The sequence below is a fragment of the Salvelinus alpinus genome, chromosome 2 (genome assembly GCF_045679555.1).
Source record: "Salvelinus alpinus chromosome 2, SLU_Salpinus.1, whole genome shotgun sequence".
Lineage (NCBI taxonomy): Eukaryota > Metazoa > Chordata > Actinopteri > Salmoniformes > Salmonidae > Salvelinus > Salvelinus alpinus.
The window spans coordinates 124,132,332-124,152,008 of NC_092087.1; the positions used below are offsets into that span (position 1 = coordinate 124,132,332).

The 19,677-nt window shown below is 44.8% G+C and overlaps 1 protein-coding gene across 6 annotated transcripts in view; it reads right to left on the reverse strand.

Moving 5' to 3' along the window:
• The window catches only part of LOC139568548 (regulating synaptic membrane exocytosis protein 1-like), a 126,444-nt gene that overhangs the window by 73,912 nt on the left and 32,855 nt on the right, over positions 1 to 19,677 (reverse strand). For all 6 annotated transcript variants that reach the window (XM_071390463.1, XM_071390458.1, XM_071390460.1 and 3 more), the window contains exon 2: positions 4,491 to 4,707. In XM_071390463.1, coding sequence (XP_071246564.1) covers positions 4,491 to 4,707 — 217 coding nt within the window. The remainder of the gene's footprint in view (positions 1 to 4,490; positions 4,708 to 19,677) is intronic.

Here is a 19,677-nt window from a genome sequence, read left to right on the forward strand (position 1 = left end):
GCTAACACAACGTGCCATTGGAACACAGGAGTGATGGTTGCTGATAATGGGCCTCTGTACGCCTATGTAGATATTCCATTAAAAATCAGCCGTTTCCAGCTACAATAGGCATTTACAACATTAACAATGTCTACGCTGTATTTCTGATCAATTTGATGTTACGTTAATGAACAAAAAAAGTGCTTTTCTTTCAAAAACAAGGACATTTCTAAGTGACCCCAAACTTTTGAACGATAGTGTATGTCTACTTCCTTTCAACATATGAGCCTGTATTTAAATAGCATCTAGGATAAGTTTGCTGATCTAGGAAAAGTTTTTCCTTTCAAATCATAATGAATATGTTTATACAGACGGGGGGGGGCCTGACCTTAGATCAGCACTCTGAGTTTTTTTTTAATGAAAACAGACCCTGCTTTTAATATCTGCTGTTTGGTGAGCTATTATAGATACAGAAATGTGACTTTTATAACACAACATGACTATGAGGACAGGCTGGAGAGAAGGAAGAGGTTTAGTAATAGCAAAATGAGCTGGTGGCACAGATTTTGTCGGGCATCACCATGTAACTGTAATGCCTTCTGCAGGACAATGCTGTGTACTGCATCGTGTCTCTGTGTCGATTTTGGGAATGTGATTATTCGGCACAGGGTGAATCGCGGTTTATCACGATAATATCAATGTTTTGTGAGTTACTGTGACTTATATGCTGCTAGTATAGAAGTCAATACATCTGATTATGATTGAGGCCATTTTGAGTCAAATATCAATTTTGTTTAACGACAATGAACAAGCTGCACCTGCACAACATGACCAAAAGTATGTGGACACCTGCTTGTCAAACTTCTCATTGCAAAATCATGGGCATTAATATGGAGTTGGTCCCCCCTTTGCAGCTATAACAGCCTCCACTCTTCTGGGAAGGCTTTCCACTAGATGTTGGAACATTACTGCGGGGACTTGCTTCCATTAAGCCATAAGAGCATTAGGGAGGTTGGGTACTGATGTTGGGCGATTAGGCCTGGCTAGCAGTCGGCGTTCCAATTTATCCCAAAGGTGTTCGATGTGGTTGAGGTCAGGGCTCTGTGCAGGCCAATCAAGTTCTTCCACACCGATCTTGACAAACCATTTCTGTATGGACCTTGCTTTGTGCACGGGGGCATTGTCATGCTGAAACAGGAAAGGGCCTTTCCCAATCTGTTGCCACAAAGTTGGATGCACAGTTGGATGCAATCGTCTATAATGTCAATGTAGTGTTAGGATTTCCCTTCACTGGAACTAAGGGGCCGAGACCTAACCATGAAAAACAGCCCCAGACCACTATTCCTCCTCCACCAAACTTTACAGTTGGCACAACCGAGGACAGACGATTTTTACGCACTGCATGCTCCAGTACTCGCCGAGTACTGCATGCTCCAGTACTCGGCGTTCCCATTCTGTGAGCTTGTTTGGCCTACCACGGCTGAGACGTTGTTGCTCCTAGATGTTTCCACTTCACAATAACAGCAGTTACAGTTGAACGGGGAAGCTCTAGTAGGGCAGAAATTTGACAAACTGACTTGTTGGAAAGGTGGCATCCTATGACGGTGCCACATTGAAAGTCAATGAGCTCTTCAGTAAGGCCATTCTACTGCCAATGTTTGTCTATGGAGATTGCATGGCTGTGTGCTCAATTTTATACACCTGTCAGCAACGGGTGTGAGTGAAATAGCCGAATCCACTCATTTGAAGGGGTGTCCACATACTTTTGTATATACAGTGTAACTTACTGAACATCAGTCCTGTAGAACCAATTTATAGTTTGATAGATTCATATAATTTTAACTCGCAGGGCTGGGAAAATACATTAAAGCTACTGCTAACTTAAGGATCGGACCTTTTTATTCAATTTTCGCCTAAAATTAAATACGCATATTCTTGATACCATTTGAAAGGAAACAATTTGAAGTTTGTGGAAATGTGAAATGAATGTAGGAGAATGTAGCACATTAGATCTGGTAAAAGATAATACAAAGAAAAAAACATGCATTCTTTTGTAATTTTTTTGTACCATCATCTTTGAAATGCAAGAGAAAGGCCATAATGTATTATTCCAGCCCAGGCGCAATTTAGATTTTGGCCACTAGATGGCAGCAGTGTATGCGCAAAGTTTTAGACTGATCCAATGAACCATTGCGTTTCTGTTCAAAATGTTGTATCAAGACTGCCCAAATGTGCCTAATTGTTCTATTAATAACTATTCAAGTTTTATAACTGTGCACTCTCCTCAAACAATAGCATGGTATTCTTTCACTGTAACAGCTACTGTAAATTGGACAGTGCAGTTAGATTAACAATAATTTAATATCAGATATGTCTATGTCCTGGGAAATGTTCTCGCTACTTACAACCTCATGCTAATTGCATTAGCCTACGTTAGCTCAACCGTCCCGAGGGGGACCCACCGATCCTATTAGAGGTTAAAATTGCTCTCTGGGATCTTAATCACAACAAATTTGTAACATACTGCATGAATTGGATTTGTAACATATCACACGAATTGGATGATGTAGTACACAATTAGATTACGTAGTACACAGATCTCCTGGGTGGTGCAGTGGTCTAGGGCACTGCATCGCAGTGCTAGCTGTGCCACCAGAGTCTCTGGGTTCGCGCCCAGGCTCTGTCGCAGCCGGCCGCAACCGGGAGATCCGTGGGGCGACGCACAATTGGCATAGCGTTGTCCGGGTTAGGGAGGGTTTGGCCGGTAGGGAGGGTTTGGCCGGTAGGGATATCCTTGTCTCAGTATGTTAAAATGTATGCACTCTACTGTAAGTCGCTCTGGATAAGAACGTCTGCTCTTGGCCGGTAGGGATATCCTTGTCTCAGTATGTAAAAATGTAATAAAATGTATGCACTCTACTGTAAGTTGCTCTGGATAAGAGTGTCTGCTAAATGACTAAAATGTAAATGTACACAATTGGATGACGCAGCACACAAAAAACGGGGACCCGTTTTGGCTCGTGGGACCCGTTTTGGCTCACCACTTTCAAAACTACTGGCTGATATTATACAAAGGTTTGAGAGCGCAGTAATGCAAAGAGTGGGCCTTTTTGACATGAGTGACACAAACTGACGTAATGTAAGGAAACTTGCTTAGCATCCGCCCTGTCAAACAAATGTATGTTTTAACTGACTCAGCACTGGAGAGATGCATGAAGTGCTCGGCTTGAATTTGACATGAGGTACACCGACGTGTTGAACTAAACCGGAAAACATGAATAGGAGGGATAGTTTTATGTAATAAAACAAAGTTTACAATTTCAACTAATCCTGTTATTCTGCTTGGCTGGAGATAGATGGGAGAGTAGGATGGGGGATCAAGGAAGGAAGTACCACTTGAGAGAGCGCCGGTCAGAAGACATCTCTCCAGTCTACACTGCCTACACACACAGGCTGTAATACGCACACAATACAACAGCTGCCTACACAAAAATACCCTTACACACATAGATTACAGCCTACACAAAAATACCCTTACACACATAATAGATTACAGCCTACACAAAAATACCCTTACTTCAAAATACCTTTCAAATAAACTGCAATAGTGCTCAAACTAATTCCTGGCATACTTTACTATTGAGTTGAGTTCCTAGCCTATTGTTTCACTGTAGTATTAGTTCCATATTGATGGAATTTCTAATAGAGACAACACTACTAGTGGCCGGTTAACATTATCCATAATTCATTTAATAGAATTATCCCATAATAAGTCCACAGTCTGGGCTAAAGCTTGATCCTGTGTCCTGCTCCCTGTGTGAGTCTGGGTTCCAGCTGGGCCTAGCGGATCTGGAACAGATTGGCACCCAGCAGGCCCAGGGACCAGGGCCCACAGTCAGGTAAGATACCCGGGAGGAGGGCCTCTCTCTTGGGCTGGACAGGAGATGGAGAGGGACCCAGATGGCATGGGGTGGAGCGGGACTTGGGCTTAAAATAACGGCCACATGTGGTGAGTATGGACGCCGCCGCATGTCATACCGCACGCTTCCTCTGGCACTGGGGAGCTAGACTAAATCAACTAGAACCAACGCTGTATCATTCACAGGGTTTTGGGCTCTGGGGAATGTGACTGTCTTATTTATAGGGATGTTGAGCAGAACTGCAGCGTATGTGTCAATACTGTAAACGCTGAATGGTGTTTCTGGTTGGCAGCTTGTCCATTCGGTGTAAAAGACTACATACTAGGTGCTCCTAGAGTTTATATTACAGGGTCGCTATTTTTGCAAAACTGTGACACATCTGAGGATGGATTGAAGCTCCAACAACAACTCCAATACACTTTGACCGACCAAAGTGTGACAGAGCCCCAGACGCCAACACACACAACATAAAAGCAGCCGTCTTGACAAAGCAAATGAACAAAGGGAAGGGATGAGGGGGGTAACGAAGACGAAGGGAAGGGATGGAGTAAGAAGAAGGGGTGGAGGCAGGGATTCTTAACGGTTTCTCACATTGTTGGAGCGCAGGGAGACGCGTCCGCCGCAGCGGGCGCAGAATTTGGTCTGGCAGTAGGAGCAGAGGTGTCCGCAGCCGTCGGCGAACTTGGTCTTGCGGCAGATGCCGCAGGTGGGGGTGTCGTCCTTGTGCTGGCCCTGCTGCTGGCGCCGCGTTTCCACGCCGATGCGACGCACCTGCTCCTTATAACTCTCAAACTGCTGGTGCAGCGTCCTGAGGGAGGGAGGAGGGAGGAGAGAAGTTATTCAAATGCTTATTGTGTTTTTATTGAGAGAGACACACGCACAGACAGACAGACAGACAGACAGACAGACAGACAGACAGACAGACAGACAGACAGACAGACAGACAGACAGACAGACAGACAGACAGACAGACAGACAGACAGACAGACAGACAGACAGACAGACAGACAGACAGAGCGAGAGAGAGAGCGAGAGAGAGAGAGAGCGAGAGAGAGAGAGAGAGAGAGAGGCTAATTATCAAAATCCAGAAAAGAGCCGTAAATTTCTACAACCACCTAAAAGGAAGCGATTCCCAAAACTTTCCATAACAAAGTCATCACCTACTGAGAGATGAACCTGTAGAAAAGTCCCCTAAGCAAGCTGGTCCTGGGGCTCTTTTCACAAACACAAACAGACCCCACAGAGCCCCCAGGACAGCAACACAATTAGACCCAACCAAATCATGAGACAACAAAAAGATAAATACTTGACACATTGGACAGAATTAACAAAAAAACAGAGTAAACTAGAATGCTATTTGGCCCTAAACAGAGAGTACACCGTGGCAGAATACCTGACCACTGTGACTGACAAAAAATTAAGGAAATCTTTGACTATGTACAGACTCAGTGAGTATAGCCTTGCTATTGAAAAAGACCGCTGAAGGCAGACCTGGCTCTCAAGAGAAGACAGACTATGTGCACACTGCCCACAAAATTAGGTGGAAAATGAGCTGCACTTCCTAACCTCCTGCCAAATGTATGACCATATTAGAGACACATACTTCCCTCAGATTACACAGATCCGCAAAGAATTCAAAAACAAATCCAATTTTGATAACCTCCCATATCTCCCATAGAGAGAGAGAGAGAGAGAGAGAGTTTTACTAAAAGTTTTAGAGAGATTTAATGTAAAATGTAAAAGTTTAATGTAAAAGGCTTTTTTGAAATCAACAAAGCATGAGAAGACTTTGCCTTTGTTTTGGTTTGTTTGGTTGTCAATTAGGGTGTGTAGGGTGAATACATGGTCTGTTGTACGGTAATTTGGTAAAAATTTTTGTTGTTTGTGTACATGGATTTTATAATGTCGTATGTTTTACCTGCAGACTGTGAACAGAGCTCAGTACATTGTTTTCATTGAGGAAATGTACGAGTCTGCTGTTAATGATAATGCAGAGTATTTTCCCAAGGTTACTGTTGACGCATATTCCACGGTAGTTATTGGGGTCAAATTTGTCACAGACAGACAGACAGACAGACAGACAGACAGACAGACAGACAGAGCGAGAGAGAGAGCGAGAGAGAGAGAGAGCGAGAGAGAGAGAGAGAGAGAGAGGCTAATTATCAAAATCCAGAAAAGAGCCGTAAATTTCTACAACCAATATGGTGAGACAGGGGTGAGACATGGGGTGAGACAGGGGTGAGACAGGGATGCAGCTTAAGCCCCACCCTCTTCAACATATATATCAACGAATTGGCGCGGGCACTAGAACAGTCTGCAGCACCCGGTCTCACCCTACTAGAATCCGAAGTCAAATGTCTACTGTTTGCTGATGATCTGGTGCTTCTGTCACCAACCAAGGAGGGCCTACAGCAGCACCTAGATCTTCTGCACAGATTGTGTTTTTTTTAGAATATTTGGCCCTAAACAGAGAGTACACCGTGGCAGAATACCTGACCACTGTGACTGACAAAAAATTAAGGAAATCTTTGACTATGTACAGACTCAGTGAGTATAAAATTAAGTACATTGTTAAACGATTACACATTTCTTCACACAGGGTCGTGGGGTGAGACAGGGATGCAGCTTAAGCCCCACCCTCTTCAACATATATATCAACGAATTGGCGCGGGCACTAGAACAGTCTGCAGAAAAGTTATTAGTGGGGTGAGACAGGGATGCAGCTTAAGCCCCACCCTCTTCAACATATATATCAACGAATTGGCGCGGGCACTAGAACAGTCTGCAGCACCCGGTCTCACCCTACTAGAATCCGAAGTCAAATGTCTACTGTTTGCTGATGATCTGGTGCTTCTGTCACCAACCAAGGAGGGCCTACAGCAGCACCTAGATCTTCTGCACAGATTGTGTTGCTGTCCTGGGGGCTCTGTGGGGTCTGTTTGTGTTTGTGAAAAGAGCCCCAGGACCAGCTTGCTTAGGGGACTTTTCTACAGGTTCATCTCTCAGTAGGTGATGACTTTGTTATGGAAAGTTTTGGGAATCGCTTCCTTTTAGGTGGTTGTAGAATACTATACTAAAACTCTCTAAAACTTTTTTTTTTTTTTTTAAGAGAGAGAGGCTATACTAAAACTCTTTAACATCGTCCTTAGCTCTGGCATCTTCCCCAATATTTGGAACCAAGGACTGATCACCCCAATCCACAAAAGTGGAGACAAATTTGACCCCAATAACTACCGTGGAATATGCGTCAACAGTAACCTTGGGAAAATACTCTGCATTATCATTAACAGCAGACTCGTACATTTCCTCAATGAAAACAATGTACTGAGCAAATGTCAAATTGGCTTTTTACCAAATTACCGTACAACAGACCATGTATTCACCCTACACACCCTAATTGACAACCAAACAAACCAAAACAAAGGCAAAGTCTTCTCATGCTTTGTTGATTTCAAAAAAGCCTTCGACTCAATTTGGCATGAGGGTCTGCTATACAAATTGATGGAAAGTGGTGTTGGGGGTAAAACATACGACATTATAAAATCCATGTACACAAACAACAAGTGTGCGGTTAAAATTGGCAAAAAACACACACATTTCTTCACACAGGGTCGTGGGGTGAGACAGGGATGCAGCTTAAGCCCCACCCTCTTCAACATATATATCAACGAATTGGCGCGGGCACTAGAACAGTCTGCAGCACCCGGTCTCACCCTACTAGAATCCGAAGTCAAATGTCTACTGTTTGCTGATGATCTGGTGCTTCTGTCACCAACCAAGGAGGGCCTACAGCAGCACCTAGATCTTCTGCACAGATTCTGTCAGACCTGGGCCCTGACAGTAAATCTCAGTAAGACCAAAATAATGGTGTTCCAAAAAAGGTCCAGTCACCAGGACCACAAATTCCATCTAGACACCGTTGCCCTAGAGCACACAAAAAACTATACATACCTCGGCCTAAACATCAGCACCACAGGTAACTTCCACAAAGCTGTGAACGATCTGAGAGACAAGGCAAGAAGGGCCTTCTATGCCATCAAAAGGAACATAAATTTCAACATACCAATTAGGATCTGGCTAAAAATACTTGAATCAGTCATAGAGCCCATTGCCCTTTATGGTTGTGAGGTCTGGGGTCCGCTCACCAACCAAGATTTCACAAAATGGGACAAACACCAAATTGAGACTCTGCATGCAGAATTCTGCAAAAATATCCTCCGTGTACAACGTAGAACACCAAATAATGCATGCAGAGCAGAATTAGGCCGATACCCACTAATTATCAAAATCCAGAAAAGAGCCGTTAAATTCTACAACCACCTAAAAGGAAGCGATTCCCAACCCTTCCATAACAAAGCCATCACCTACAGAGAGATGAACCTGGAGAAGAGTCCCCTAAGCAAGCTGGTCCTAGGGCTCTGTTCACAAACACAAACACACCCCACAGAGCCCCAGGACAACAGCACAATTAGACCCAACCAAATCATGAGAAAACAAAAAGATAATTACTTGACACATTGGAAAGAATTAACAAAAAAACAGAGCAAACTAGAATGCTATTTGGCCCTAAACAGAGAGTACACAGTGGCAGAATACCTGACCACTGTGACTGACCCAAACTTAAGGAAAGCTTTGACTATGTACAGACTCAGTGAGCATAGCCTTGCTATTGAGAAAGGCCGCCGTAGGCAGACATGGCTCTCAAGAGAAGACAGGCTATGTGCACACTGCCCACAAAATGAGGTGGAAACTGAGCTGCACTTCCTAACCTCCTGCCCAATGTATGACCATATTAGAGAGACATATTTCCCTCAGATTACACAGATCCACAAAGAATTCGAAAACAAATCCAATTTTGATAAACTCCCATATCTACTGGGTGAAATTCCACAGTGTGCCATCACAGCAGCAAGATTTGTGACCTGTTGCCACAAGAAAAGGGCAACCAGTGAAGAACAAACACCACTGTAAATACAACCCATATTTATGTTTATTTATTTTAACTTGTGTGCTTTAACCATTTGTACATTGTTACAACACTGCATATATATAATATGACATTTGTAATGTCTTTATTGTTTTGAAACTTCTGTATGTGTAATGTTTACTGTTCATTTTTATTGTTTATTTGACTTTTGTATATTACCTACCTCACTTGCTTTGGCAATGTTAACACATGTTTCCCATGCCAATAAAGCCCCTTGAATTGAATTGAATTGAATTGAGAGAGAGAGAGAGAGAGAGAGAGAGAGAGAGAGAGAGAGAGAGAGAGAGAGAGAGAGAGAGAGAGAGAGAGAGAGAGAGAGAGAGAGAGAGAGAGAGAGAGAAAATTGACATTAGGAGAAATTAGGGAGAAATAAAGTTGTCACAGCTCAAATGGAAATATGCGATGACCTTAAGCACAGTTTTTCACAGCTGGACAGATAATAATGATGGTGAATACGTTAGATGTAGTTATGCTTGCTATCAACAACCACTTGTTTCAATAACATGTTCTGAAAGTGTGGATGACTGCATTACTTCAGTTTGCAGGGAAACAGTCAGGAACCAATTAAAACAACAGATGAAAGGAGTGTATCTATCTGTGAATAAATTACACCATAAAAAACTTGAAGTCGAGACTCCTCACTCCCTCCCCCTCTCTCGGCCTCTGCTTTCCCAGGAACCAAAATAACTCATTTGTGAATTGCAAATGAGTCCTTGTGAAAACTGAAAAACCTTCCCACATTTCCCTACCCCAACAATATTGTCAAAGGACATTAGCATATGATTTCACTCATTTACAGGACCCAGCCAGTCTATTTAGTTGCCGTTGTGTGTGTTTGTGTGTTTGTGTGTGTGTGCGTGCGTGCGTGAGAGAGAGAGAGAGAGAGAGAGAGAGAGAGAGAGAGAGAGAGAGAGAGAGACATAGAGAGAGAGAGACATAGAGAGAGAGAGACATAGAGAGAGAGACATAGAGAGAGAGATAACTTAATTGACAGTCGCACTTTGAAAACTGGTCCTGACCTGTCGTCAGTAAAGCCAGAGGACAAAGGTGTCTGTCTAGTCTCGCCATTAAAGACTTCCCTGACATCTGGCATAACTGACTGACAAGAGCAGACAGGATATACCCCAAAACACAATAACACATTTCTGGAGGGAATACGCCAGTACGTGACTCAATTTACTGCATTCCAGGTGCTTGCCCTTTTCAGATAACAAAATCTGGCCTTTTTCCAAACCAAATGAATACTAACTGAGACGTTTACACAATTGAGAGTGTTTACCCAACTGAGACTGACATATGGCAATAATATCACATATAATATTGCAATCTTATGATATTATGTCATATTATGAAAATACGATGGAATAAGACAAGTCACCTGTTTTTGCGGAATACATTTCCTTGTGTGTTTAGTCAATGACCTCAGAATGCGTAACAGGACGAACACACAACTCCCAATCTGATGTCAACAACACTGGGTCGCTGAAATCATTTAACAGTCTTCCACCATGTCCTGCTCATAGCGCCCAAGAAAGGAAGAGTTGTAAGTTGCCAGAAATACTATTTAGATAAGACTTTTCACCCCCCTAAAATGGCAATTCAGATTTTCTCAAAATGGCTTCAGAATGACTGCATAGAAGTTTCTGGAAAGATCCCTTATTCATCCACAGGAAGACTCTTCAGAAATCTCCAAAACAACTCTCTACATATCACACATAACTGCTCTTCATAGGTCCCCAGAAAGACTTCAGAAAGTCTGCTGAAAGAGTGTGGAAGTAGCAGGTAAGTGTAGTTAATGCTACGTCTCCCGGTCTACATAATGCTACGCCTCCCGGTCTACATAATGCTACGTCTCCCGGTCTACATAATGCTACGCCTCCCGGTCTACATAATGCTACGCCTCCCGGTCTACATAATGCTACGTCTCCCGGTCTACATAATGCTACGCCTCCCGGTCTACATAATGCTACGCCTCCCGGTCTACATAATGCTACGTCTCCCGGTCTACATAATGCTACGCCTCCCGGTCTACATAATGCTACGTCTCCCGGTCTACATAATGCTACGCCTCCCGGTCTACATAATGCTACGCCTCCCGGTCTACATAATGCTACGTCTCCCGGTCTACATAATGCTACGCCTCCCGGTCTACATAATGCTACGTCTCCCGGTCTACATAATGCTACGCCTCCCGGTCTACATAATGCTACGCCTCCCGGTCTACATAATGCTACGCCTCCCGGTCTACATAATGCTACGCCTCCCGGTCTACATAATGCTACGTCTCCCGGTCTACATAATGCTACGCCTCCCGGTCTACATAATGCTACGTCTCCCGGTCTACATAATGCTACGCCTCCCGGTCTACATAATGCTACGTCTCCCGGTCTACATAATGCTACGCCTCCCGGTCTACATAATGCTACGCCTCCCGGTCTACATAATGCTACGCCTCCCGGTCTACATAATGCTACGCCTCCCGGTCTACATAATGCTACGTCTCCCGGTCTACATAATGCTATGCCTCCCGGTCTACATAATGCTACGCCTCCCGGTCTACATAATGCTACGCCTCCCGGTCTACAGTCCTCATGCCTAGCAGACATATAGCAGACTGCGGTCCAGGGGAGCTGGAACAGGGAAAAGACTTGGGACGATCTTGGCTTGCCAGGTGACATCACACATCGAGATTAAGTCATGACGTGAATGTCAAGGTGACACTGACGTTACCCAAGACTGGATCTAGGCCAGAGAGGTGACAATACACACACAGATTGGCCAGGTGATACCACAGAGATTATGCCATGACGTGAACATGCACCTAAGGCTGCTATCGCCACCTTCGAGGTGAGGTTGCTGCTACATAAGGCTGTTATAACCACCTTCAAGGTGATGCTGCTGCTACATAAGGCTGTTATAACCACCTTCAAGGTGATGTTGCTGCTACATAAGGCTGTTATAACCACCTTCAAGGTGATGCTGCTGCTACATAAGGCTGTTATAACCACCTTCAAGGTGATGCTGCTGCTACATAAGGCTGTTATAACCACCTTCAAGGTGATGCTGCTGCTACATAAGGCTGTTATAACCACCTTCAAGGTGATGCTGCTGCTACATAAGGCTGTTATAACCACCTTCAAGGTGATGCTGCTGCTACATAAGGCTGTTATAACCACCTTCAAGGTGATGTTGCTGCTACATAAGGCTGTTATAACCACCTTCAAGGTGATGTTGCTGCTACATAAGGCTGTTATAACCACCTTTAAGGTGACGTTGCGGCTACATAAGGCTGCTATGAACAGCTTCAAGTTGATGTTGATGCTACATGAGGCTGTTATGACCACCCTCAAGGTGATGTTGATGCTACATAAGGCTGCTATGACCACCACAAAGTCACTCTTCAAGGTTAAGGATCCAAAGACCATCAAGTTTGAATGATATGAGAGACGACACATGAATGTGTTTCAGAACAGTTTGCGTTGTACATTTCTTAATGTAGCAAGCTATTTTTAAGTTAAAAAGCGTGTGTGAAGGACTGTTTGAAGGTTGTTCATATTATAACCTTGAGGACCTACGTCAAAGCATCAATGGAATCGAAACTCTTTGAAATCCTCATACCAATTCAGCATCTGTGATATATGAAATATGATCCGTTGTTGTCATCATTTCACATGGAGACAAATCTACAGGTGGTGATACTCAAGTCAATGATGCTCTTTATCTATATGACAAACTAGGAAGTAATGCGAAGCGAGCAATGTCATTGGTCGGCGGTGGCACTGAATTGACCCTTGACTGGAATCTGTCAGACCAATCGAAGTCCAGCGCCTGAGGCAACAACCGGCGCCATGGGAACAGCTGTCAGAAACAGAGAGTGCACGGCCTGTAGTCATGGAAAAACTGCCCGCGTTAACACCCTGGTGTCATGGTGTGTCAGAGAACCAGCTGTTAGTGTTCTCAGAGAGGACAGTAGATAACAACTTGGCTTTATCTGACTAGGGGATTGATCTTTCTCTAAAAGGCAGGGGTTAGCGTCCGGGTAAATTTAGGGAAAAAACAGATTTACTTTTATCTGTCAGGGGGAAATGATCATTACATAATGAACTCTGAAGTTATATCAAAATGGGAATTGACAATTCCACACCAAACCACCCAGACTCTGTTTGGAAAGCAATATGCATGGCATGCTCCCCTGAAGCACCGAACTAATTAAAGAAAACTACTATTTGAGTACGAACCATAAATAAATTAAATTGTTTCTGAAGCATACAGCAGTATTTGTGAACAGCTTTGAACGCCAGGCATGGTGTCTATGACACATCTCTCCATGGTGGTCAGCAGCAGACTACAGACTCACCCATGAACACACAGTGGAGTGAACACAGCCTGGCCAAGGGAAAGGAGGACAAGGAGATATGGTGAGCAGGGCAGGAGAGGGGCCGTGCAATATGTTAGCCGTGATGGGGGAAATAGAGGACAGGAATGTGCTTCAGAAACAATGGCTGCATCCCGATTATCCACCCTTATCCGGAAGTGTGCACTTGCACACTTTCTCACATGGACTTCACTTAACAATGGTGAAAACTCCCTCCAGTCAATGCTTTCACCAATCAAATTATTTTACATCCATTACAGAGCGTGTGCAAGTTCACAATTCTGGAAAAGGGTGTGAAATTGGGAAGCAGCCCCTTGTAGCCTGATACGGTTCTGGGGTTGGCTGGGGATCCCTTTGCCCCAGAGCATTCTGGGTGGGCAGCAAATGGGTCTGAACCCCGCCCTGTGCAACTGGGTCCTGGACCTCCTGATGGGCCACACCCAGGTGATGAAGGTAGGAAATATCACCTCCACTCCACTAATCTTCAACACTGGGGCCCCACAAGGGTGAATGCTCAGCCCCCTCCTATACTCCCTGTTCACCGATGACCACATGCATCTCAATCATCAAGTTTGCAGATGACACAACAGTAGTAGGGTTGATTACCAAATATGACGAGACAGCCTACAGGGAGGAGGTGAGGGATCTGGGAGTGTGGTGCCTGGAAAACATCTTCTCACTCAACGTCTACAAAAAAAGGAGATGATCTTGGACTTCAGGAAACAGGCAGAGGGAGCACCCCCCTATCTACATCGACGGGACCGGAGTGGAGAAGGTGGAAAGCTTCAAGTTCCTTGGTGTAAACATCACTGACAAACTGAAATGGACCACCCACACAGACAGTGTGGTGAAGAAGGCGCAACAGAGCCTCTTCAACCTCAGGAGGGTAAAGAAATTTGGCTTGTCACCTAAAATCCTCACTATTTTTTACAGATGCACAATTGAAAGCATCCTGTCGGGCTGTATCACCGCCTGGTACGGCAACTGCACCACCCGCAACTGCAAGGCTCTCCAGAGGGTGGTGCGGTCTGCCCAACACATTACCGGGGCAAACCACCTGCCTTCCAGGACACCTACAGCACCCGATGTCACAGGAAGTCCAAAAAGATCATCAAGGACATCAACCACCTGAGCCACTGCCTGTTCACCCCGTTATCATACAGAAGGCGAGGTCAGTACAGGTGCATCAAAGCTGGGACCGAGAGACTGAAAAACAGCTTCTATCTCAAGGCCATCAGACTGTTAAACAGCCATCACTAGGAATCACTGGCCACTTTAAGGAATGGAACACTAGTCACTTTAATAATGTTTACATATCTGGCATTACTCATCTCATATGTACAGTTGAAGTCGGAAGTTTACATACACCTTAGCCAAATACATTTAAACTCAGTTTTTCACAATTCCTGACATTTAATCCTAGTAAAAATTCCCTGTCTTAGGTCAGTTAGGATCACCACTTTATTTGAAGAATGTGAAATGTCAGAATAGTACTAGAGAGAATGATTTATTTCAGCTTTTATTTATTTCATCGCATTCCCAGTGGGTCAGAAGTTTACATACACTCAATTAGTATTTGGTAGCATTGCCTTTAAATTGTTAAACTTCGGTCAAACGTTTTGGGTAGCCTTCCACAACCTTCCCACAATAAGTTGGGTGAATTTTGTCCCATTCCTCCTGACAGAGCTGGTGTAACTGAGTCAGGTTTGTAGGCCTCCTTGTTCGCACACGCTTTTTAAGTTCTGTCCACACATTTTCTATAGGATTGAGGTCAGGGCTTTGTGATGGCCACTCCAATACCTTGACTTTGTTGTCCTTAAGCCATTTTGCCACAACTTTGGAAGTATGCTTGGGGTCATTGTCCATTTGGAAGACCCATTTGTGACCAAGCTTTAACTTCCTGACTGATGTCTTGAGATGTTGCTTCAAAACGTTCACAGAATTTTCCATCCTCATGATGCCATCTATTTTGTAAAGTGCACCAGTCCCTCCTGCCGCAAAGCACCCCCACAACATGATGCTGCCACCCCCGTGCTTCATGGTTGGGATGGTGTTCTTCGGCTTGCAAGTCTCCCCCTTTTTCCTCCAAACATAACGATGGTCATTATGGCCAAAAAGTTATATTTTTGTTTCATCAGACCAGAGGACATTTCTCCAAAAAGTACGATCTTTGTCCCCATGTGCAGTTGCAAACTGTAGTCTGGATTTTCTTATTGCAGTTTTGGAGCAGTGGCTTCTTCCTTGCTGAGCGGCCTTTCAGGTTATGTCAATATAGGACTCGTTCTACTGTGGATATAGATATTTTTGTACCTGTTTCCTCCAGCATCTTCACAAGGTCCTTTGATGTTGTTCTGGAATTGATTTGCACTTTTTGCACCAAAGTACATTCATCTCTAGGAGACAGAACGCGTCTACTTCCTGAGCGGTATGACGGCTGCGTGGTCCCATGGTGTTTATACCTGTGTACTATTGTTTGTACAGATAAATGTGGTACCTTCAGGTGTTTGGAAATTGCTCCCAAGGATGAACCAGACTTGTGGAGGTCTACAATTGTTTTCTGAGGTCTTTGCTGATTTCTTTGATTTTCCCATGATGTCAAGCAAAGAGGCACTGAGTTTGAAGGTAGGCCTTGAAATATGTCCACAGGTACACCTCCAATTGACTCAAATGATGTCAATTAGCCTATCAGAAGCTTCTAAAACCATGACTTCATTTTCTGGAATTTGGAATATTCCAAGCTGTTTAAATGCACAGTCAACCTAGTGTATGTAAATGTCTGACCCACTGGAATTGTGATACAGTGAATGATAAGTGAAATAATCTGTCTGTAAACAATTGTTGGAAAAATGACTTGTGTCATGCACAAATTAGATGTCCTAACCGACTTGCCAAAACTATAGTTTGTTAACAAGAAATTTGTGGAGTGGTTGAAAAATGAGTTTTAATGACACCAACTTAAGTGTATGTAAACTTCAGACTCTCTCTCTCTCTCTCTCTCTCTCTCTCTCTCTCTCTCTCTCTCTCTCTCTCTCTCTCTCTCTCTCTCTCTCTCTCTCTCTCTCTCTCTCTCTCTCTCTCTCTCTCTCTCAATGTGTCTCTCTAACTCTCTCTCTCTCTCTCTCTCTCTCTCTCTCTCTCTCTCTCTCTCTCTCTCTCTCTCTCTCTCTCTCTCTCTCTCTCTCTCTCTCTCTCTCTCTCTCTCTCTCTCTCTCTCTCTCTCTCAATGTGTCTCTCTAACTCTCTCTCTCTCTAACTCTCTCTCTCTCTCTCTCTCTCTCTCTCTCTCTCTCTCTCTCTCTCTCTCTCTCTCTCTCTCTCTCTCTCTCTCTCTCTCTCTCTCTCTCTCTCTCTCTCTCTCTCTCTCTCTCTCTCTCTCTCAATGTGTCTCTCTAACTCTCTCTCTCTCTCTCTCTCAATGTGTCTCTCTAACTCTCTCTCTCTCTCTCTCTCTCTCTCTCTCTCTCTCTCTCTCTCTCTCTCTCTCTCAATGTGTCTCTCTAACTCTCTCTCTCTCAATGAGTCTCTCTTTTGTGTAAATAGTTAAATAAACATAAATATGGGTTGTATTTACAATGGTGTTTGTTCTTCACTGGATGCCCTTTTCTTGTGGCAACAGGTTTCTCTCTCTCTCTCTCTCACACACTCTATCTCACTTTTTCTCTCTCTCTCTCTCTCAAACCTCCAACCATCTCTTTTTTCTAGGCTCACCTTTTAAAACTCTCAGTTGACTATTCAGTCAAGATAGTTTTGGGTTTGCTATTGATGACTAAACCAGCCAACTTCCTTCCTTTTGAACTCCCTCTTGTTGAACCCTCCAGAGAGAATTACATTATTACAGCATTCCTAGCACCCATCCAAAGGGTAAAAGATTACAGCATTGATCGTTCATGGCCTGTACATCCTATCCAGGAATTATCTTCCTATCCTGGAGTCAAACACATCACGTCACATGCCTGTCTCTCCTGGGAGGATTGCTGAGGGAGGGATGCTGAGTGCAGGAAGCATGGTGTTGTCCCCATTATGCCAGCCTTGGAATAGGCACAAGGGGAGCTACTACACACAAACAAACACACACACACACACACACACACACACACACACACACACACACACACACACACACACACACACACACACACACACACACACACACACACACACACACACACACACACACACACACACACACACACACACACACACACACTGCTATTAGACAGAGGCTGTCATAGTGGATTATTAGAGGCAGCTAACTGTAGTGGACTGGCTGGACTCTGTCTAGGACTATGGAAGTGGAATCTCATCTCCAGCAGGCTAGCCATAGAGGAGGACTTACAGTCCAGATGTGGGATAGCCCTGACACACACACAAGCACACATACTCACGGCTGTGCTTGCGCCGGGGGCCTTCTATATTCAGCTCACCATGTAGAAGGAGTCTCTCTCCCTCCGCCTCTCTCTGCCTCTCTCTTTCGTTCCATTCATCCATGGTGAGTTGTTAATTAGCGCTGCTATGAATACATTGCCGGAAGAAGGGGGTGGTGTGTGTGTGTGTGTGTGTGTGTGTGTGTGTGTGTGTGTGTGTGTGTGTGTGTGTGTGTGTGTGTGTGTGTGTGTGTGTGTGTGTGTGTGTGTGTGTGTGTGTGTGTGTGTGTGTGTGTGTGTGTGTGTGGAGGAGGAGGAAGAGGAGAAGGGGGTGGGTACTATTTCTGTCCCATCAGCTGATTCACCAGACTAATACCTAGCAGGCTTCCTTAGTCTGACAGGATACGAGAAAAGAGACTTTCTCTCTCTAGCCGTGGGCAATGGACTAGATGCACCGCTGACCTCCCTGATCTTTGACCTCGCCATGGAAACAGTCATTAGAGATCAAGCTGATGTAATTGATGATGTAATTGATACAGACTGCTTTTGAGGAATAGCGGTGTGGCTGGTTGTGTGGAAGTTAAAGCGAGAGAGAGAGAGAGAGAGAGAGAGAGAGAGAGAGAGAGAGAGAGAGAGAGAGAGAGAGAGAGAGAGAGAGAGAGAGAGAGAGAGAGAGAGAATAAAGAGGAGCTTATAGGGAAGACAGAGTGAAAAAGGGAAGGAAAACATGTAAAAGGTGCAGTGTCCCTTGAATCCATCAACCCATTGAGAAAACAGGAGACAGACACAGACAGAAAGAGAATGGAAAAAAGAAGAGAGAATCCTTGCCCAAGATGGAAACCAGCGTGGGCCTAAAGCAGTGAGGAGAGGAGAGGAGAGATGCATCCGGAGTCATTCTATAAATAACCTCTTGAGGAGTAGAGGGGAAGACAGGAGAGGAGGACAAGAGGGAGATGAAAGGCTGGAGAGATGGAGAGAGAAGGATGGGTGCACAGACAGTCAGGGGAGTGGAGTGTGGAAGACAGGAGAGTAGGAGGAGGTGACGAGAGGGGGGTGGAGGGAAGAGAGAGAAAGAAAGAGGGATGGAGGCACAGACTGGCAGATCACTCTGGTAAACAGACCAATACAGCACGTCAGGGAGACCTCGCCCCATGAGACCGACCAATCCGATGCGATCCCTGAGCCAACGATAGAGAACGTTAGGATGTTGACAGGGCTGTTATTGATGTTGTGAGTGTTTCACTCTGTATTTATAGACCAGAGTACCTTCTTGGCATGGACTCCTCTTTTACCCTCTCTCTCCTTGTGTCTATCGCTTTAGCTCTCTCTCTCTCTCTCTCTCTCTCTCTCTCTCTCTCTCTCTCTCTCTCTCTCTCTCTCTCTCTCTCTCTCTCTCTCTCTCTCTCTCTCTCTCTCTCTCTCTCTCTCTCTCTCTCTCTCCCTCTCTCTCTCTCTCGCCTGCTGTCTCTCTCTCTCTCTCTCTCTGTTTACCCATGTCTATCTCTATAACTCTCTCATCTCTCTCCCGTTGCTGAGTGTCTCACTGCTTTCCTCTCTCATCTCTCTCCTATGGCTGAGTGTCTCACTGCTTTCCGCTCTCATCTCTCTCCCATGGCTGAGTGTCTCACTGCTTTCCGCTCTCATCTCTCTCCTATGGCTGAGTGTCTCACTGCTTTCCTCTCTCTCTCTCTCCCATGGCTGAGTGTCTCACTGCTTTCCTCTCTCATCTCTCTCCCATGGCTGAGTGTCTCACTGCTTTCCTCTCTCATCTCTCTCCTATGGCTGAGTGTCTCACTGCTTTCCGCTCTCATCTCTCTCCTATGGCTGAGTGTCTCACTGCTTTCCGCTCTCATCTCTCTCCTATGGCTGAGTGTCTCACTGCTTTCCTCTCTCTCTCTCCCATGGCTGAGTGTCTCACTGCTTTCCTCTCTCATCTCTCTCCCATGGCTGAGTGTCTCACTGCTTTCCGCTCTCATCTCTCTCCCGTGGCTGAGTGTCTCACTGCTTTCCGCTCTCATCTCTCTCCCATGGCTGAGTGTCTCACTGCTTTCC